Genomic DNA, 22341 nt, shown 5'->3' with positions numbered 1-22341 from the left:
TTTAAATGTCCCCCGTTAAGGAACAATGCAGTCCCGAGCACTCGGGGAAAATGATGCAAAAAAACAGGTGCATGTGGCAGTTTCTCAGCTGACAGGTGCTTTCCAACAAACAGTGTTTGCCTTGTGTCTAGGTCGGTGAGGACAGATGAGAGTCGGAAGAAAGGAGAGCGATCATAATGACACAGTTCATCCACATTGATGTGCAAAGTTATCATCTAAGCACAGACCACTTATAACGCATACCGTGGGAGTCGGGAAAATCCTCATTATAGCGGTACTGCACTGTAACCAAAACGCAGCTTTTCCATGCATTTGCGTTTTCAGAATGGCCAGCCTACCTTTCAAGGTGCACCTGACAACGCATCAGATGCGCAACATTGCAACCACAGGAAACAAAGAATTTTATTTGATCTTTTTGTCGAAGCATCATAAAGAATGAAAGAATGACATTATTTTTAGCCTGGCGCTGCGATTGAACGCGTTGCTAATGGCTTTATCTTCAAAAACAGTGAAGCACTTGAGTGCTTGCTCGCTGAGGTTTCTCTGAGTGCAGTTTGTTGCAACAATTGAGCGTGTCTTTGCACGAAACTTCTCCTGCACTTTCATTTACTTTGTCGGGCTCATCGCGACTGTGCACCGCTGCCACGATGTCTACATCTGTGGCGGCTACTTCACACACAATGCCGTCGGCGTTGCCGACGACGACAGCGAGTTTATCCTGTGCCGGTCCTTGCAACGATGAATCCAACTGTTCAATGGGTAGAAACCATCATGCCCCAAAATGTTTGCAAGCACCTGGCCTTGGTTTGCAATATCGAGCCACTCACAAGAATGCTCTGGATCTGGACTTCACGAAACCGTTGAAATCGGCGACATGTTAGTAGTTTGACGCATGAATCCGCTTCTTTTCAAGCGACGCGGAGTCTTCCTGCAGCTGTTGTCGCAACTTGTCACTGATCTTTCAAATAGCGGATGCAGTAGCATCGACCACACCATACTTTTTGCCACCATAGCCTTCTTCACAACACTCTTGGCGTCCGTCATAATGCTCCTATTGGTTTCAAGAGCTTGCCGTTTCCTGGCTTTTGGAGAAGCAGATGCCATCGGAACTGAAGACAGCCTATTCTGGTAGACATGCTCAAGTTGTCAGCTGGCTTGCCAACGTTCTAAACTTTTCACTACACACGACACATATCGTGCTCATGGGCTCAGGCATGACAAGATGCTGCCGCATGTGTGCGCGGTACAAGCAGTGCTTGCAGCATCATGCCGTGCGCTCCGCTCGCCGTCATGACCGCCGCTCCAGCATGCTCGTTTGGCAGTGCCATCACGTGCTTTCAAGTTATGTCCAATCAGTGTGCCCAACGGAGGCTTATCAGAGAGTGAGAGGAAAAACACTTGCTTTGCGACTTCAATTTTTTTTCTATATTTTCCTCCTTTCAGCCTTGCCTTGAACTACGCTGACAACGCTCCCTCGACTCTCCTGTTGCCCCCTTCTTGCGCAATCTGGAAAGCACGCTCCTAGCACTGGCAGGTACCCACTGGCCCGCGCCGGTACATGGGCCGCCAGACTTTCCAGAAACTGCACTATATGCGGTCTCCGGTTATGAGCTGCCACGTATTAAGCGGCACACCAATACACTGAACTCTATGGAAAGCGAAGTGGTTGTAACAAAAAGCCACATATAATGCGGTCCCGCACAATAAGCGGTCATGTTATAAATGGTCTGAGCTGTATGTAGAACAACAAAAAAATCCCTTTTTAAAACACAATAGGGTTAATTGGAGAGACATGGGAGAGGCCTTTGCCCTGCAGTGGGTGTAGTAAGGATGATGATGATGACGATGATGATGCAAAACTAGAGCCCTATAGTGCACACTGAACTCCCCTTCAGTGCGCTACACTGGATAGATCAAAGGGCACATTGCACCCCTGCAAGTGCTGCCTCTCCTGATGGCATTCCCATGGTGACTTTTCGCACTAAAAGTGCGGCCTCGCAGTGCAGCCCCTGCTGGAAGCACTAGCCACATGAAGACGCTGCAAAACTGGCTGGTGAGGGGTAAGGTGGGTTGTGGCTAGGAAAACCATGGAAGAAGGGGAAACCACACCAGGGGAAGCCACATCAGGGGCTACTGGCACTATCCGTGCAGGCATAGTGGGGGTGGTATTTTCTAACTTTCATTCGTGGTGGCGTGTTACGTGGCTGCTGGAAGCACAGACACAAAGAGGAGCAAGAATGTACCGTATTTATGCACATAATTTGCGCCCTCGCACAATTTGCGCACCCTTAACTTATCAACCGGGTTTACAAAAAAACATTTTTTACTCGCATATTTTACGCACCGCGCTGCGCTAGACCACCATCATGCACGCGGGTTCTACCCTATGACTCTACCCAGTAGCACTCAGCTACCCCGCGTTTGTTCGGAAGGCTTTTTGAATCTTTTGTGCACTGGGCGTTCATGGTGGTGTCAGAGGCCGCTGTTACAATCGTGGCGGCACCAGCGGCATCCCCACTCGGAACGCCCAGCAGCGCTTCTGGGGAGGATTGGCAGCTGATGGAAGAGCCAACACCGCTGTTTGTTTGGCTGATGCATGTGACTCGACTGCTCGCTACGCTTTTCTTGGTGGCTCTGACGGCTTGTGTTTGGTTGTTCGGTCGTGTCTTGAGATGGGATATCAGAACTATACAGCAAATTTCAAACTGCTTGCCAGCGCCTTATCACGGCGCAAAGCGGCGAAGCCAGCGAGAATAACCGTGTGCGCACAAGTTTGCCCATAGACGACAATCGTTGTGTCGGCAAGCTTGTGCGCATGTGGCTATTCTCGCTGGCTTCGCAGCTCCGCACCGTGATAAGGTGCCGACAAGCAGTTTGGTCGACGCTCGCACGGTACTGTTAAAGAACTGTGTGGTGTGATAATTGATTAATTGATTCGTGCTTGCTATCCCAGACGAAGTTGTGAAAGCAAACTTACGGAATCCGGAACTACCGAACAATTTGCTGGGCCGCAAGCGATGACGCAGTTTTAGCGTCTTATTCAGCTTCATGCATGACCCTTCATGCAATCCCGCAAGGGGGGGGGGGAGGGGGGGGCGCAGATTTTCATTTAGAGTGAACTTTTTTTCAGGGGGCGGCCAGCATGGGGTGCGGGTCCGGGTGCTGACGTATACACAGCTGCATACACTATACCTATATTGCGCGTTGTGACCTTTGTGAAGATTTTTAAGTCGCGCTCGCGAAATCCTCGCGTAACTTGCGCACCCCTTTCTTCGAGCCCTAATTTCCGAATAAAAAGTGCGCAAATTATGTGCGTAAATACAATAGATTTGGCGATGAAGGCAGCTTTTGCCCGGCCTTCTTGTCTGCATGTCCATTTTACCTTTTTATAAGGTGCAACCAGTGTGCACAACTCACATGTGCACAAATGAGAAAATTGCACTTGGAATGACTCTAGGAATTGAATAACATCACTTTCCAAGTCATTTCGACTACTGGTTTTGCAGCAAAAAAAACGGGCACACAGTTGTACCAATGTCTTTGTAAAAAACCTCAAATGTGGTATGCATTATTACACCAGTCTTTTGGACGTATGAGAAAGCTTGCATTAGAATTGAAAATTGCTACAGAAGAATTATGCGGCAGTTGACTGATGGAAATGAAACACCCAACAATTTTTCAATTTTTTTTTCTCACCAAGATGGCTCTTGTAGAACTGCCCACCCGCGCTTGTAAGAAGACACAGAACAACAAGCAGGCCTATTAGCAAAACTAAAAACCCAATGAATGGCTTGTTCGACAGTTTGATGGTATTCCGCACACAAAAGTACGGTATACAAGCACATCGTTTTCTGTTTGCCTGCACTTGAGGCAAGCGGGACACACGCGTCCCACTTGCCTCACAAAAGGTTGAACAACTGCGTTCCTCCCAACACATGCCCACTAAGAAGAGGTGGTACCTGAGCGAAGAGCTCCCTGCAGAAGAGCACGTTCTGCGCAGCCTCCAGACGCTGCTGCCAGTGGGTCTCGGGGCTCGAGAAGGCGTTCTGCGGCAGGTTGATGCTCAGCTGCCCGCTCGCTATAGTCTCCGTGTCTGCAACACATGACACAGCCATGAAAGTTTAAACACACAACCAGACAAGGTTGGTGAAGAAGGACACGTGACACATTTTGACCCTCCCTGTCAAGTATGTGGGCCATCTCATACAGCTACAGCGAAATGTGTTTCTAAAAAAAAAAAAACAGAAAGATCAACATCATGACATTTTTATTAGGTTTTATTTTTGCACGCACTTTTTTCAGTAGGTTAAACTAGAAACAGTGCTTGAACTTTCATGTCATGTCATACCAACACGCCCAAACTCAAACGTTAGTGAACACAGCACAGCCATGGCACACCTGCAGGGAGACCACCAAAGCCTCTTCTACCATCCAAAAATGGGCACCTCACCATGCCCACTCTTTGCCAAAAAATGGCCAAGAAATATATTTTTTTGACAATTGTGGTATTTCTGCCTAATTATTAGATATTTAAATATTTCCACCTAATTAATTAGATAATTAGATGTTTCACCTAATTACAATGTATACCGGAAGGACCGCAACAAGCATGGCGGTGTTGTCTTTGTCACTGTTGATAATGGACTTAACAGCATACCTCTTAACACAGAAAGCAAGACATGCGAAACAGTCTGGTGTAAGGTCATACTGGCTAACGATTCCTCAATGGCTATTGGTTCATTTTACAAATCTCCAGCGCCTAAAACACCGCAACCCCTATTTCAATTGAGCAACATCCTACTAACCCTGGATGCATCTTACGTTATTTTAGGTGGTGATTTTAATTTACCTAATGTAGAATGGGTCTCCCTTAAGCCGAATATGAAGACTACATTGCTTCTTCATACTGCTTTTCATGAAATGTTTAACACTCATTCCCTGTTTCAGTTTGTGGAATGCCCAACTAGAATACGCTGTAGTAGTGCAAATGTACTTGATTTGATTTTCTGCAACGATCGCACCCTCGTTTCTTCAACCACCACAATTCCCGGTTTAAGCGACCATGAACTGATAATCGCAAGATTATCCTGCTTTGCCGAGCACCGCAGGGAGCCACCACCACGTACGGCATTTCATTACAACAGCGGAGACTATGTCTCGATATCGCGTGAACTCGATGCCTTTCTCCCAGAATTTAGACATCACAGTTCCAGACTTGATATACATTCCATGTGGCACCTACTGAAGAAAAAACTCCTGGCCTTAGTGCAGACGTATGTTCCATCATGCATAGTTTCATCGAAGTGTCGAACAGATAAGCTTTGGATGAACACCGCCATTCGAACCTTGATTCCCGATATTATAGGTGACTTCAACTATAGCTCAAATCTAGAAGGCAAGGCTGAACAGTTTAATCATTATTTTCAGTCAGTTTTTTTCTCTATCGGCATGTCCTACTGGCGGTTTACATGTTGTGAATGAGTTTACGGAGATGAGTGGCATAGATTTCTCAGTACATGGAATAGTGTTACTTTTGGAGAAGCTCAAGGTAAACACGACACCTGGTCCTGACCGTATTCCGAACTGCATCTTGAAGAACTGTGCAGTTTCTGTCGCTCCCTTATTAGTAACGCTGTTTCAAAAATCAATGGATGTCGGCGCCTTGCCCGATGGCTGGAAATGCGCCAACGTAGTTCCTATACATAAAAGTGGCGACAAAACAAAAACTGTAAACTATAGGCCTATCTCCCTTACAAGTGACATATGCAAATCGCTAGAACACATCATTTACACTAATTTATTTAAGCACCTCCAAGATAACAACTTTTTTTGTCCAATGCAACATGGCTTCAGAAAGAGATTTTCTTGCGATATGCAACTGATAGAGTTTGCTCACGATATTGCTTTTTCAATTAACAGTGGTAACCAGGTTGACTGATATTTTTGGATTTTCAGAGCTTTTGATTCTGTCGCACAGAATTTATTATTACTGAAACTGCATGCCCTCAAAGTTCCACCCACCTTGCTGAAATGGCTCGAAGTGCACCTTGTCGGTAGAAAGCAACACGTTATTCTTGAAGGCGCAAGCTCATCAGGTATTGCAGTCTTATTGGGTGTTCCCCAGGGATCAGTTCTGGGCCCTCCTCTTTTTTTAATATTTATCAATGATATAGTTGACCAGGTTTCTAGTCGGGTCAGATTGTATACTGACGATTGTTGCATTTACCGTGACGTCACATGTGTAAGCGACTCCTATGATTTGCAAAGTGATCTCGACTCTGTCCTGGCATGGTACAAAACATGGAACGTGACATTAAATTTTTCAAAATGTAAAGTTCTGCAATTTACAAATAAAAAGCAACCATTACATACCCAGTACTATTTAGGCGAGATAAACTTATCATTTGTTTATAATTACAGGTACTTGGGTGTCATCTTCGCAAACAACCTTTCTTGGAACGACCACACGAACCATATTGCTACCAAAGCTAGCCGTGTGTTAAACTTTTTAAAGCACAATTTCAAGCAGGCACCTGCTGATTTGAAGGAGACACTCTACTTGACAAACATGCGTCCCATCTTAGAATATGGTTGTGCGACTTGGGACCCTGAAACAAAACACTTATCAGCGAACTTGAACGAATTCAAAGGCAAGCAGCAAGGTTTGTGTCCGCAAATTATGATTTCACCAAAATTTCCTCTCAGCAGTGCAAAATTTGGGCTGGCCTCTATAGCAAGACAGACGCAAATACTATTTTACAATATTTTTATAGGCGCAGCAGGTTTGCCTAAAGATTCATATATGAAAGCCCCCAGCTATATACCCCCCCGTTTAGATCATTCTTTAAAGGTTCAAGCATACCAGTGATGTATAAATGTCTTTAACTCATTTTTTCCCAAAACAGTGCATGACTGGAATAAATTGCCAGAAGAAGTTGTCTTAGCCTCACAATCTTCTTTTGAAAATGCTTTGTCACGCCTTTTGTTGAATTAACTTTTGTTGAATGGATTTTTTGTGTGTGCTGTGTTGCTGTGCATTTTCGAATTTTTGTATATGCTCGTTCATATTACAATATGCCATTTACGTCTTTTTTGCTTTCATGATTCTTTTGTTATCAGTTTGCACAGTATTGAAATGCGTTGTACTTTTATTGTTTGTTTGTTATTTACAGTGTCATCTGCATGACGATGTTTTGCAACTGTATCCCCCCAACAAAAATGCCCTCAACGAGTGCTATAGGTACCTGAATAAATAAATAAATAAATAAATAAATAAATAAATAAATAAATAAATAAATCCGCTTGTAGACCTAATTTTTTTGTGCTGTCCCAAAGTTTCATTGCTGAAATCAGCCAGAAAATATTCGAAGAAAATTGTTTCGTGAGCCACGGAGACTGTGCACTGCGGGGAAACGCCCAAACAAATGACCGTTTTTCTTCATTACGGTTTTCTTCCTGGATATTGGTCTAGCGGAGAAGAGTTCTTCACGACTGTTTCATCCATTTTTTCACCATTTGTTTTGTTGCAATCCTAGGACCCTGGTGCAGTTCAAGACATTCTTTGTTTTTCATATTTGTGAATTTTAAATTTATTGTGTGAATTCAACCAAAATTAGTGCTCTATGAAAAAAAATTCCAAAATGTCTTAACACGTAGCATGCCACGAGCAATGCAATGAATGTCAAACCAGCCTTCTGCTAGTTTTTCTTTATTGTGTAGCCTTTTCCCTAAGTAAAGAGGAAAACTTTTTTTTTTTGGAAAAGTTTTTTAGAGAGGTAACCATGAAATCTGTGAGACTGGTCATAGAATTATTTCTAATGTGCTGAAAAAATTTCATGTAATTACTTAGTGAAATAAACTTTTTGCTCAAAGCTATGTACCCATTAAATGACAACCACCAAAGACCACTGGTGTGGTAACAGCGGCCACATGCAGCACCAAAAATAATAATAATAACAGCTTATTTTTTGTCAGCCAGTACAGTACAACACTTCCGGGCATTCCAAAGCCATCAGTGGCTTGTTGGGCGAAAACTGGCAGCAGGCAACAAATCTCTTTTTTACCTATACAGAAACATTAAATCAAATTCGAAATGTGAAATGAAAAGAAAAAAAATATATTTAGAGTATGACTGCTGCTCATGTGCTTTTGAGAATCCCTCAAAGCTTATGCGTACACTTCATGACAGTGCACAACACATCACAGGTTACTCTCTTGCATCATCATCACCGATGTACAGTAGCCGACCGGTTTTTCAGACTCCAATAATTCAGACTTGTGCGGTATTTCCAATTTCGCTTAGGAAATGTCAACCACCTCACAGAATGTGTACATTTTCACGACTGATATTTCACTCTTTGGAGTCCAAATGTTTGTTTTTTTGAACGCTAGCATTGCTGCGGACATTGCCGTCAGGACTAACCGGTTCTCCACCGCCGTGAAAGGCGCTACCTTGTATTTAAACTTAGTAAATCGGAGGGACTGGCTTGAATAGGCTTGGCTATTTGTACTGCACTGCTGCCACTTGAGATAACGGCATGTTCTTTGTTGCCATCAAGTTGGCCTACAAAGAGCATGCGATCACATTGAAATGGACAGCTGCAGCATCTGCTGTGGCAGGGACAACGCCACCCGTGGCGCAGGATAGAGGGGGGGTGGGCGTACCGTTTTTACACAATTGTAAGTCGACCTATTTTTCAAAATTTGAAGATCCGAAGTGCGGAGGGTTGACTTACAATAGAAACAAAAAAATGGCACTTTAAGCAAATGCGAGACAAACGAGATATTGGGCATGCTACAGCGTGGTTGCATTTTTGCCGCACAGCTCCGTCGCATCGCTCTCGGTGCTGGCCTTGAGCAGCTGCTATGTCAACGCACAAAACTGGCATCCCCTCCTCGCGCGTGCCGGCGGCGACCGATGGCGGCTATCGACAAGCAGCAAACTGGCACCCCACACTTCCCACACGTGGCTGCTAACTGTGGTTGCTGATAAGCGGCGGGGGCCCGATAAAGCAATCACGTTCTACGGGAAGCTCAAGCGTCCAACAAGCGTTCTTTTTACTTTCAAATGCGCGCTCGGCGCTCAAGGGAGCGTTGATAGTTGATGGAAGGGCCGCTGTTCCAATCGAGGCGGCACCCCCACTCAGAATGGCAGCGGTGCTGGGGAATGTCGGTAGCCGATGGAAGAGCCGACGCCATTCATGCGTAGTTTCTCTTCAGCTATGACGCATTTGACTACTGCCAGCCGCGTTTCACAAGTTTTGAAGGTAGCGCTTCGTCAGCAGCGATCACGACGGCAGTGCTAGTGAAGATGATGGCGCAAGTGTGGACGAGTAGTCCAGTGACTAACACATGTTCGTTTTGGAACGTGTGGAAAATGACGGCTGCTGGATAATGCTATCGCATTCAGCTATTGAAGGCCAAGCATAAACAACCTCGAAGTTTTTTTTTTTTTTTCGAAAATGTGATTTGGGGGGGGGGGGGGGGTAAATATAGTACTCGCTTCTCTTGCATCATCCCGTGGGTTACCTTTCTCGGTCTTAGTGGAAACTGACTTCCTGCTTCGCACAGCACATACATTCATTTGTGGCATGACCTACGGCTGCGTCGCACTGTCTGGCATTGTGACATGAGGTGGTGCGGACATGCCGAAAGCATGACGCAAGCATGAAAGCAAGAGAAAGTCCAATATTACCGCTTGGAGGTAGAATGTGGGAAGCTTAAAAGTTCACAATATTTGAAGCTGGTTTTTTGCACAAAGATTATTTTTAGGTTCACACATTTTTCTGACTATTTAATTACTCAGACTGTTTTCTGGGACCTGGCAAGCCGAACCAATCGGTCGTTGACAGTACACGTGCATGAGTACTTGATGTAGGTTCTTTCGCATCCATGAAGCCCTTTTACACCATACGCACATGTTGCAATGCGACGCAGATGCACAGCGTGCAGCGGAGAGCACCTGTCTTTCGTTGGGGGAGGTGAGGTATAGTGGGGCGGCTGACCCGGCCTGCAGATGCACCTTGCTGCCGTGACGACTGATGACTGACCAGTCATGGGATGAGCAGACTAGTGTTTGTTGCTGGCTGCGTTTCTGGTCATTGGAAGCGGCACCTCTGATTGGTCATAGAGCTACATTGCAAAGGCATCATAAAAATGATGTCATGGCAGTTAATTTTTTACAGGTGCTTTGAATGTGGAAGGGTATTGGAACTTTCATTTGTAGTGTTTTCGCAATGCAGCCATTTATTAGGGCAGAAAAAACGCTGGCTGTTTTCCTTAGGAATCATCTACCCGTCTTGCTTGACATTTTCCTGTAGTGTCCCTTTAAAATACTCAGTTTCCAGGTTCTAACAGTCGAAAATTGTGCAGAACGAAAGCAGTTGCTGCTCTTCTCCACAAGCCATTTCCGTATGCACAGCATCTCTTATCGTTGTGATTAAAAATGATGCAAACAGTGGCACCCGTTTGCTTTCTTCGCTAGCCCATTCATATACAACTGCAGAGTAGTGACACGACGCAGTGACATGTCACGTTGAGTTGCATATGTTGTTTTGCAATTTGCGAGTGCGCAGCGGCCCTCAGCAGCGCCAACGCATATATGCAAGGCCTAGAATTAGGTTGCACATATGCTTTTGCCACAAATTAAAAAGCAAATTAAACTGATGTGATAAGTGAATGCTGTACGGAAACACTGTGGCGTCTGGCCGTGAGTTGACACAAAGATAAAATTTCGCAACTTCTGAATGCCTCGAATACTGCAAGCTGTACAACTGCTGTAAGGCTCAACTTAAACAGCAATAACTATGAGCAAAATACTCAAAATTCTGAGTATCTGTGAGCACACCGCTAGTGAAAGTAAACCGTGGGCATAACATGAAACTTAGAAAGCTGGAAGTAGCTTCTATGAGTTTTTTTCTGAGCCAACTTAGCCCATAGCTGGCGAGCACTCCAACTGCCAGACTAGACCATTAGTAAGGACAGGCATAATAAATGCATTGATAGAGCAAAATAATCTTGTCATGAGTGGCTCCTCCATGGGGTGCGTTGCAATAGTTGCCAGCAGAAGCCCCACCGATCAGTGTGATTTCTGAAACTCCACATGGCATCAGCCCAAATGGCAGTGAGGTGGAAATTTTTCTTTCAACGTGTGCGCTTTAGAAGGGCCTGTGCAAGCGGAAATGCTGACCGCCATCACGTGTGGCCATTTTGGATATAATGAACATTACTGCACTGCCTCATATATAAAAAGCCTCGGTATGCCACCTCAAATATAACAAACTTTCGCGTGTTAACCTCTGACATAACGAATCTAAGTACAGTTAAGAGGGGAGGTGGGGATCAGAGTGAAATTCCTTATTTTTTTGTAGTAGAGCAATGAAATTTGGCACGGTTATGGGGAAGTGTGCTGAATGACTAAATACAAAATTTCATTGATATATCTTGAGTAGTTTTGACATTACAAATTTTTATTTGAACCCAACTTGCAGAAAGCCTGGCGTGACAAAAAAACGTGATAGAAGCACATAGTTGCTTTTATATTTCACCACAATTGCATAGTTCATGCAGTGACATTCTCCAAATATTTTTATCACCGTTATTTTTTTTTACACAGGACATTATATCCGTTTGAAAAATGCGGTAGTTATCAACATGCCAATTTAGCTAAACAGTAAAAAATTGAGATAGTTATTAAAAATATAGGAACGTCACTGCATAGAGAATTTACTAAGAAATAAAAGGCAACAAACAACATGCAAATCCCACAAGGCATATTTGTTCTATGCTTTCTGCAAGCAGGTCAGTCGGCTCAAAACTCACTTCTGAGGAAACTGGCTCTAAAGTTTTGCAAGCACTGCACATTTATTAGAAAGCACCAGAGCTGTAATTTTTTGCATCATTGCTGTCAGGCATCTTCTTGCACTTTTGCCTCTTTGTTTGGTGAGCTTTGGACGCCTTCTTCCGGTGTTCTTGGTTTTTTTTCTTGAGCCCTCTGGACGGCAAGGGCACCATGATGCACACCCAAGGTGGCACACATTGCCGAGTAGGCTCCTTGGCACCATGAATTGTACTTCACGACTGCCTCATTTACTGCCGCCTCTATTGCAAAAAGCAAGGCATGCTCGTCCTTTGACAGTGCTGACCAAACTTCCGTTCAGTTGTGGATGCTGCGCGAAGGGAGTCGCGAACGCTGCATGTCTGCACTTCTGCCGTCACTGCCGACGACACAAAATGCGGCTCGAGGCGTGCCTGAATGGGGCTACGTTCAGGTGACGATTTGTTCGGTGAATCTTCAGCTATCACACTGTAGCTCGTCAATGGTTGGGGCTCACTCGCAGGCTGCATGTCCGTGTCGCAAGATGCGCCACCATCTCTGCCGGCGTCCCCTCCAACACTGCGATCTCGGCTACCGATTCGCGTGGCCGTACGCAAAGGGGCAAGAGACTCTGTTGGCGCGTCTTCCGTTGACTGGTTTATCGGCGTCGATGGCACAGGGCGAATGTCGGCTTCGTTGCTGGAGTCGCTTAGAAGGGTCAGGGTTCGGGCTAGTGGGTAATCAGCATGAGGATTCATAGCGCACAGAATACACAGGACACAACACAAGCGCTTGTGTTGTGTCCTGTGTATTCTGTGCGCTATGAATCCTCATGCTGGAGTCACGCGGTGCAAGATAGTGCAGCACGTTTCCGTATGTTCAGTCGGGTGCTCCGCTTCTCCCAGTTGGCCGCTGTCTTTTTCTTGCCGTAGAAGGCTTGCGCTTCCGCTTTCCAAAGGCGTGCTTCGTCAAAAATTTCTTTTCAAATGAGCAACGATCCATTACTAATTGGGCGCTTTCAGAAACCCGAATTCTGCACGTCAAATGAAGACTCCGGCGTGGTTTGCAAAGCAGAAAACAGCGGTCCGCTGTGGTTGCCAGCTTGCCCACTGCCGTAGCAGCAACCAATGGTGAGGCGCCTTTCAAACCGGCAGCCAATTGAAGGCCTGCTTTCATCGGAGGGCCCGTGTGACCACCCCAGGCATATCCACACTTTTTTTGTGTTTGTGCAACTGTTACAAGATGCAGTGATGGGAATGGCCAAGAACATTTTGTAGCAGGCCTTGTAGCAGGAAAATTTTCGTTTTGTAGCAAGCGTCACCCATTTTGTAGCAAGAGACTGCATCTCAAAAAAAAGCTCAGAAGACAAATTTATAGCTTTTTATTTGTAACACCATCTCTTGTAAATATCACAAATAACAATTCACCTAACCACAGAACAGCAGATCAAAATTATTTGAATATGACTAAGTTCCCATTACACTTCGAGAAAACAGGTATGATTTTTTGTGGTATCAGGAATATTGCAGCGACTCCCACATGACATACTACATAAGTAAAAGAAGCCAGAAAAGGAACTACTGAACAGCAAAACATGGCTTTAGCAGCACAACTGTTAAAACTGCTCTGCCATCTGCAACAGAAACAGCACAAATGCAACACATAATAAACAAATGCTAACCAGCTCAAATAAAAATTCACCTTGAAAATAAAACCGCTTGCCAGCAAAACAACTATTACAAAACATTGTGCAGCAGAAATTTCAGGTAAACTAGATAACATAATAAAAGATCATACCGAAAAATATATACCCGCTGAACTGCAGAGCATAAATAGATGCAATACAATACAGAAACACACAAAGTATATACTGACTACCACTGATTATCATTAGCATGGTAATTTTACCGGAAGACAAATAAATATATGACTTCCCCAGCAACACAAACTGAGACCGAAGCACTCAAAACATTAAAATAATAAATGATAAGTGTAAACAAAAGCAGCCACTAAACTAAAACTGCATTTGAAAAAAAAAAAGGAACTGACCATGTGGCTTGCAGTAAGCATGTATGACAACCCTTCACACAAGAATCAAAGGAAATGACAGGAAATCAGGCATGTGCTTTACAAATACTGATTTCAAATTGGACAGCCCTATGTTCCTTTCTCTGGGCCCTTACTAAAGGCAGCGAGATGACAGACACTATCACTTATTTGTTCTTTAGCTTGGCTCAATATTGCCTGGCCACTCGCAATGTCACTGAAGTTCTTCAGCTTTATGCCCCGCTGAATCAACAATTCAGCATTTCTGAACATGCGCTGTGCTTCATCCACCTTCTGTTTTGCTTGTGCTTTAGACAGGCTGGCAGTTGTTAGCACTGGATCCACACCTGCACGTAGCCTTTTCGATTCCTCTTGCTCACAGGCAATGCGCTCTGCATACCGTTTAGATGCGCCTCTAACGGCCCTAATGACGTCTGGACCAAATGAAAGCTGGCATGGGTCACTGTTGTACCTTTTGGCAAATGACATCATGTGGCGAATACCATTCACGCTTGCCAGACAAAGTTCGACCTATCATTCGAAACTCTTCTATTCTGGCTGAAGCCTCGCTCAATGTCAGCATTCCCATGCGGAATGGAGAAATCTTTACAGAAATCTTTAGCCACCTTCGAGTCGGGAAACATCAAGCGATGAAGGGGTGTAGCCGTATCAGCCCATGAGTACGGGAGACCTTTTATCGTCAGTGCCAAAACAAAAAGTGCTTCGCTGGCTGTGACACGGTCTGCATGAGTCATCACGCCTGTCGCTGATGAAAAGTCCAACGCTGCTTGAACAGCAGCTGGCCTCTTCAGCCTCCCATCGGGGTCCCGAAGCTTACTGGTCAGCTCCAAGTGCTTTTTACTCTGTGAATGCCATTTCACTGCTGTGACACCATGCTGTGAGCAGTTGATTGTCTGGTTACAAATAATGCAGTAAGCATTTTCATCCCTTTTTCCTGGTCTGCACCACACCTCGAAGCAATCCCCGTTGCCGTCGACATCTTTCAATAGGTCAGTGTTAAACTTGCTGTTGCGTCCTGCAAACGACAAATAATAATGTTAGTTTGATGAAACAGAAAGCTGTTAGACAAGCAATACGATCCTGTAAATTAGAGAATAATAATTCTAGAGAGCTTAAACATATTCTAAAAAAAATAAAGGCCCAGGAAACACAATGGTTCTTTTCCCGCAATAGTCATGTTATAACAATTCTTCGCTTCGTCCACAAGTGGCAGTACAGGTTATAAGAACACGTTCGTCGATACAGAATTGAATATTAAAAATTATAACCGACACATATTAAAGAGCAGAGTTTGTTTCTTAACAAGACGTCCCAGATATGCCAGGTTTCATGTTTACATCAATTGCTGATCTGTCCTTCATTTTATGTTATCCAGTAATTAGGAGTTTAACAAGAGGAGATTATAGCTTGTTGCACAAATTTAATAGCTGCAAAAGTAGCTTTTTACTTTCATCTGCTATGTTGCTTAGCACAGTTCAGGGCTTTCACAGCACCTAAGCTGCACATACTGGCACTCTTTCTTGCACTACTTTGCTGAAGAAAAGTATGGCTATACTTTAACTTGAACACGTAAAAACAAAAGAACATATTGAGATAAATGGAGTTCCAGAATAAGCAAAGTGCCAAAATTTGTAGCGTAAAAATTGCAAATTCTAAATACTGAAGGCTTGTCTAGATGTTTGGCAGAGCAAGGTCCATTACACAAACTGAACGCGTAATTATAATAAAAGCAGTACCACTTTGCGATAAACCAGCTCACTAAACATCACCGACAAAGAGCGCACCAGCTTTGAATGCGCGATCGCGCTAATCAGGCCTCGGCCGCCGCAAAAGGGCGGAGGCTTTCTCCCGCGTATCCCCTACCCGCCCGTTAATTGTTGCCTTAAATAACAACCTCATTGTTTCCCTTCCGTGTTTCTGAAAGCTTCCGCCGTCAATTCGCTAAGCCTGCCATGCTTCGAGAACAGGAACAGAGGTGACATATGACGGCCGTTAACGCAGCGCCAAAATCATACGAACGTCGCGGGCGTGCTAGAAGAGGCTTGCTTGTTGTTTCATCGTATAGCTAGCGGGCCGCAAAATGCCGCATTCCGTGGCCCTTTCTTTGAGTTTCGACTCGAAAGTTTCTTGATTACGGGAGCGACGACACGGGCACGAGTACACGTCTGTCGCGCGTTTCCGCCATTCTCGTAGGCAGTAGCGCCTGCACCCCCGCCTGTAGGTTGCAAGCCCTTTACAAAGCACTCACGTTTAAGGAGCCCCTCGTTGCTGTTTTACAGCTAGCCGACCCGCTGTGTATAAGTTGTAATAGTAACAAATACCACGCCAGTGTTGACGTCGGTCTACCTCTAACATGGATGCGTGCGCGAGGTGCGAGCGATGGTGCCGCATCTGCGGTGTAGGGAAGAATGCCAACATATGAAGTTAAACTGTCTATTATCAGCGATATATTTGGTCAAAATGCAAATGTAACGTGTCTTTTATTACGAATGCCTTCTACACCCTATGTCTGCTACGCAAGGGGTCCATTTGTTGGGAATGACGGCGCCAACCAATTTAGTGAGAAATGTCCGCCTCCCGATTGCTGTATCAGGACATGTTGCTGCCGTGCCACTTATAACGGCATTTAACTGTATTCGCAAACATTTTCGGAACTTATAAAAAAGCGAAAAATTATGGCGTCATGCGCACGCGGTATATATACTTATTTCAGAAGCCGCTACATTAAACTACTTAGCATGAGTTCACTGTTCATATCCATGAAACATTCATGCTGCAAAGGCACTGCTTTGAGAACATATCTTCCTACCGCCCAAGTGATGTCAGGAAAACGCATTCCGTAGGCTCCATAGCCAGACAATCCGAAACTACCAAGCGACCTTGCATGTCGAGTGAATAAGGCATGTATAAATGGCCCGATTGCGTGCGAGTTATCCATTTCGTGCCGCAAGCCTGTTGTCATGGGCAGCCCAGACGTCACTGCAGTTTTATTTCAACCCTGGAGTTCTCAGAACTGCGCATGGCAATATGAAATTAGTGAGCGACGTTACATGGCTGCCCTGCACGCCACATGCTGCAGGGCTTTCGAAGTAATCAGTTATATTAGCTTAAGACGAACGCACAAAACTACGCGCCCTCTTTCGTAAACAGTGATCAAACCAGGAATCAGCAGCACACACTCCTGCAGGCTCAAACTACGTAATCGTTAGTACTGCGACGAGCAGCCGTTGCCATTCGCTCAATTTGTGACTGTTAAGTCACGTTCAGTTTCTAAATTTGGACCCCGACACATTGACTCCGTGCAATGTGCACAGAAATTCATTTGAATAAACTGAAAGGCACAAGGAAAGAGAAAAAGCTTACCTTTCAGTTTCGAGAGTGCCATCGTGACACCGCCACAACGCCGCTGAAACCACGCCGTCGAGGCGACCGAGCGGCCGAAGCGTGCAAGAGCGCGTACCACAGCACTACAAGCCAAGTTTTATTTCAACCCTGGAGTTCTCAGAACTGCGCATGGCAATATGAAATTAGTGAGCGACGTTACATGGCTGCCCTGCACGCCACATGCTGCAGGGCTTTCGAAGTAATCAGTTATATTAGCTTAAGACGAACGCACAAAACTACGCGCCCTCTTTCATAAACAGTGATCAAACCAGGAATCAGCAGCACACACTCCTGCAGGCTCAAACTACGTAATCGTTAGTACTGCGACGAGCAGCCGTTGCCATTCGCTCAATTTGTGACTGTTAAGTCACGTTCAGTTTCTAAATTTGGACCCCGACACATTGACTCCGTGCAATGTGCAGAGAAATTCATTTGAATAAACTGAAAGGCACAAGGAAAGAGAAAAAGCTTACCTTTCAGTTTCGAGAGTGCCATCGTGACACCGCCACAACGCCGCTGAAACCACGCCGTCGAGGCGACCGAGCGGCCGAAGCGTGCAAGAGCGCGTACCACAGCACTACAAGCCAAGGCCACACAACTGGCCACGCTGCACAAACCCGCCGGAACCGCTCGGACGCGGTGGAAAGCGAGAAGCGTTCATCGGCTACACCAGTGACACCCTCGCTCAGTCACTCTCCCACCTTCCTCCATGCTCTCCCATCAGAGATGAAGACTGAGAACTGGATTGTACTGGATTTTACCGGCTACTATCTCAGCCTTCAATGGCGGACAACAGTCGCGAGCATAGTTTCTGCGCAGGGTAGTACCTAACGTTGGCGACGGCTCGTTTTGGCGCAGTTTCGCAAGAAAGCCCCTGTTTGGAGCAGCATGTAGCAGCTTTATCGAAATGGCGCAGACTGGCGCAATTGGCGCAGCATTCCCATCACTGAAGATGGCGACGACTGAAGGATTCAGAAACAAAACGGCGGAACTTTGACCTTTCAAACAATACCAAGATGGCGGCACTTGGTGACGCGAAAGACGAGATATGGCACCGCGAACTGCGGTGATTTTGAGCGATTTACAACTGTTTTCTCGCACTGCACACTGACAAATTAAATTTGTTCGGGCTTATTTAGTGCGTTTTCAGAGAAACCATTTTAATACAACATAGATTAGGCGTTGCAGATACCTAAACGCATGGTTTCCAAAAATAGATTTTTTTCCGCGATTTTCGCGATTTGATCCCCGCATCCCTCCTTAAACCTTGACGTAACGAGCTTTAATATAACAAAATCCTTGATATAATGCAATATTCAAATTTTCATAACTTCAGGTCCATAGAAGACCATGTATTTTTAGTCTCAATGTAATGAAGTAGATTCTCGCGCACTTTCAATGCAACGAAATTTCATTGCTGGCTGGAAACGAACCTGCAGAAAAATTGTACCGCGGGCGTGAGTGGTTGAGTGGAGCATGTGCCGAAGCGCGTCCATAATATGGCCGCCGCACTGCTCTCACATACAGAGTGCATGGCAGACGTAAATACGGCGACAAACATAGTGGTAAGCGTGCCGCCGGCCGCGCCATCTAGGGCAGTCCGGGCGACGCTGGTACCAGCGTCTGCGCAGCCTTGGCAGCCTTCCAAGCCAGCCCGCAGCTCTCGCTATCTCATCCAAAATCAGCAAATCTGCACCGAATGTGACGCGCGGCTTGTGCTCCAAGTCAGCGCGCTGTGTTTATCACGTTTCATCATCATCATCAGCCTGACGGCACCCACTGCAAGGCAAAGGCCTCTCCCATGTCTCTCCAATTAACCCTGTCCTTTGCCAGCTGCGCCACCCTATCCTGCAAACTTCTTAATCTCATCCGCCCACCTAACCTTCTGCCGCCCCCTGCTACGCTTGCCTTCTCTTGGAATCCACTCCGTTACCCTTAAAGACCAGCAATTATCTTGCCTTCGCATCTCAAGCCCTGACCAAGCCCATTTCTTCCTCTTGATTTCGACCAAGATGTCATTAACACCCATTTGTTCCCTCACCCACTCTGCCCGCTTCCGGTCTCTTAACGTTACACCTATCATATTTCTTCCTATGGCTTGCTGCGTTGTCGTTAACTTAAGCTGAACCATTTTTGTTAGCCTCCACGTTTCTGCTCCGTAGGTGAGTACCGGCAAGATACAGCTGTTGTACACTTTTCGCTAGCGGAATATTGGTAAACTGCCACTTATGATCTGCGAGAATTTGCCATATGCGCTCCACCCCATTCTTATCCTTCTGGTTATTTTCCTCTCATGATCCGGAAATGCTGTCACTACCTGCCCTAAGTACTTTTCCACTTCCAGCACCTCGCTTCCAATTGTGAACTGCTGCTCCCTTGCTAGGCTGTTGAACATTACTTTGGTTTTCGGCATGTTAATTCTTAGACCCACCGTTCTGCTCTGCCGGTCTAAATCATTGATCATGCTTTGCAGCTCATTTCCCGAGTTATTCAGCAAGTCAATGCCATCAGCGAATTGCAAATTATTCAGGTCTCCATTAACTCTTATCCCGGACTGTTTCCAATTCCGGCCTCGGAATACCTCATGTAAACAGGCGGTGAATAACACTGGCAACATCGTATCTCCTTGCCTGACGCCCTTCCTTACTGGAATTTTATTGCTCACTTCATAGAGGACTATGGTAGCTGTGCAACTGCTATAGATATCTTGCAATATTTTCAAATAAGGCTCATCTACACTCCTGATTCCGCAATGCCTGTATGACTGCTGAGGTTTCCACAGAGTCGAATGCTTTCTCGTAATCGATGAAGGCTATATATAGGGGTTAGTTATATTCTGCACATTTCTCTGTCACCTGATTGATAGCGTGAATATGATCTATTGTGGAATATCCTTTACGAAAGCCTGCCTGATCATTTGGTTGATTAAAGTCTAAGGTTGCCCTGACTCTATTAGCGATTACCTTAGTAAATAACTTGTAGGCAACGGGCAGTAAGCTGATTGGTCTGTAATTTTTCAAGTCCTTGGCGTCTCCTTTCTTATGAATTAAGATAATGTTTGCGTTCTTCCAAGCTTCTGGTGCAGCCAAGGTCATAAGGCATAGCGCATACAGAGTGGCTAGTTTTTCAAGCACCATCTCCTCTCCGCCCTTCAACAGTTCTGCTGTTACCTAATCCTCACCAGCTGCTTTTCCCTTTTGCATTGCTCCTAAGGCTTTCTTTACTTCCTCTTTCGTTACTGTCTGGATGACGCATTGCTGTGCGCTACTGTCTCTCTCATTAACGCTCTGATTACATTCGCTACTGTATAGGTTTGTGTAGAACTCTTCGGCTACTTTAACTATCTTAGGCCAGTTCCACATGCATGCGATTTTCGCCTGCTACACTGCGAATTCAGTCGGTCTGCGACTGGGGAGGGCCGTCGTCGGTCTAGTCGCAGACGGCTTGCAATCGAGTTCTGTCCGGTTGGTATTCAGTCGTAGCGTTCGTGTGTTCACTCTGCGACTGATCAATGGGGAGCGCTGAGACGGCGTGCGACGTACAGTCACGTGGGAGCTGTTGCCACGTTGGAAGCAAAACTGTTTACTCTAATCAAAACATACCAAATAATCCTTGCATCTAAAAATACGCTGGTCATAACATCATCAACACATTTGGTGTAGCGTTTAATCATGAATTGCCTATGCAAACATCAAGAAACCTTGACTGTCTCTCCGACCCAATTCGCTGGGTACACGTTGCATGTGAAAGCACAGGCCGAAAATCACACTGCGGCTTCGCCGGCTAGGACGACTGTTTTCGTTCTAGTCGCAGCGTATGAAATGGGCCTCATCCATATTGGTAATGACATTGCCCTCCTTGTCTCTTACCACATACAGCTGGTTTTTACCTATGCCTAGTTTCCTCTTCAACGCTTTCAGGCTACCTCCGTTCTTCGATTCTCCCCGATTCTCTCCACACTGGACTTCCTTAGGTAGGCTACCTTGCACTTATTTATAAACTTCGATGGCTCTGCTTGTTCTATCCTGTCTATAGGGTTAGCCGCCCTCATGCTTTGGCGTTTCTTAACCAGATCTTTCGTTTCCTGAGATAGCTTGCCGATATCCCGTCGAGCTGTCCTACCGCCTACTTCTACTGTGCACTCTGTTATGATAGCTGTCAGATTATCGTTCAGTGTATCTACATTAAGATCGTCTTCCTCAGTTAAAGCTGAATATCTGTTCTGTAACGATATCGTGAAGTCCTCAATTTTCCCTCTTACCGCTAACTCGTTAATGGACTTCCTCTTCACTAGCTTCTTCCGTTCCCTCTTCAAGTCTAAGCTAAATCGAGACCTTACCATTCTGCGGTCACTACAGCGCACCTTTGTGATGCCCTTCACATCCTGCACGATGCCAGGTTGAGCGCATTTTATGAAGTCGATTTCGTTTTTAGTCTCACCATTGGGGCTCTTCGAGGTCCACTTCCTGTTCTCTCGTTTACGGAAGAAGGTATTCATGATCCGTAAATTATATCTATCTGCGAATTCTTCTAATAACTCTCCCTGCTATTTCTAGACCCTATCCCATAGTCACCGCGTAGTCGTCAGCCTGCTTCTTGCCCACCTTCGCATTGAAGTCTCCCATCAGTACAGTGTACTGTGATTTTACTTTATTCATTGCCGATTCTACGTCCTCATAGAAACTTTCAACGGTCTGGTCATCATGGCAGGATGTGGGCGCGTAGGCCAGCACCACTTTCAGCTTGTACTTCCTATTCAGCCTATTTACTATAGCTGCTACCCTCTCGTTAATACTATAGAGCTCCCCTACGTTGCTAGCTATATACTGATTAATAAGGAATCCCACACCTAGTTCTCGTCTATCCCCTAATCCGCGATAGCACAGTATGTGTCCGTCCTTTAATACCGTATACGCCACACCTGCCCTCCTAACTTCGCTAAGCCCTATGCAGTGGTGGAACTGACAACTGGTTTCTTGTAGCAGCTTTTGTACCAGACGAAATCGCAGTTTGTAGCAGCAATTTCAAGTTTTGTAGCAGGAAAAATGGCATTTTGTAGCAGATATTTTAGATTT

At 45.4% G+C, this 22341-nt stretch overlaps 1 protein-coding gene across 1 annotated transcript in view; it reads right to left on the bottom strand.

Moving 5' to 3' along the window:
• The window catches only part of MED17 (mediator complex subunit 17), an 87386-nt gene that overhangs the window by 30605 nt on the left and 34440 nt on the right, over positions 1–22341 (bottom strand). Inside the window, exon 7 of the mRNA XM_077664635.1 lies at positions 3960–4093. Coding sequence (XP_077520761.1) covers positions 3960–4093 — 134 coding nt within the window. The remainder of the gene's footprint in view (positions 1–3959; positions 4094–22341) is intronic.

The sequence above is a fragment of the Amblyomma americanum genome, chromosome 5, assembly GCF_052857255.1.
Source record: "Amblyomma americanum isolate KBUSLIRL-KWMA chromosome 5, ASM5285725v1, whole genome shotgun sequence".
NCBI classification, from domain to species: domain Eukaryota; kingdom Metazoa; phylum Arthropoda; class Arachnida; order Ixodida; family Ixodidae; genus Amblyomma; species Amblyomma americanum.
The sequence above is the reverse complement of the archived record's forward strand: the minus strand, read 5'-3'. Positions and strand labels throughout refer to the sequence as shown.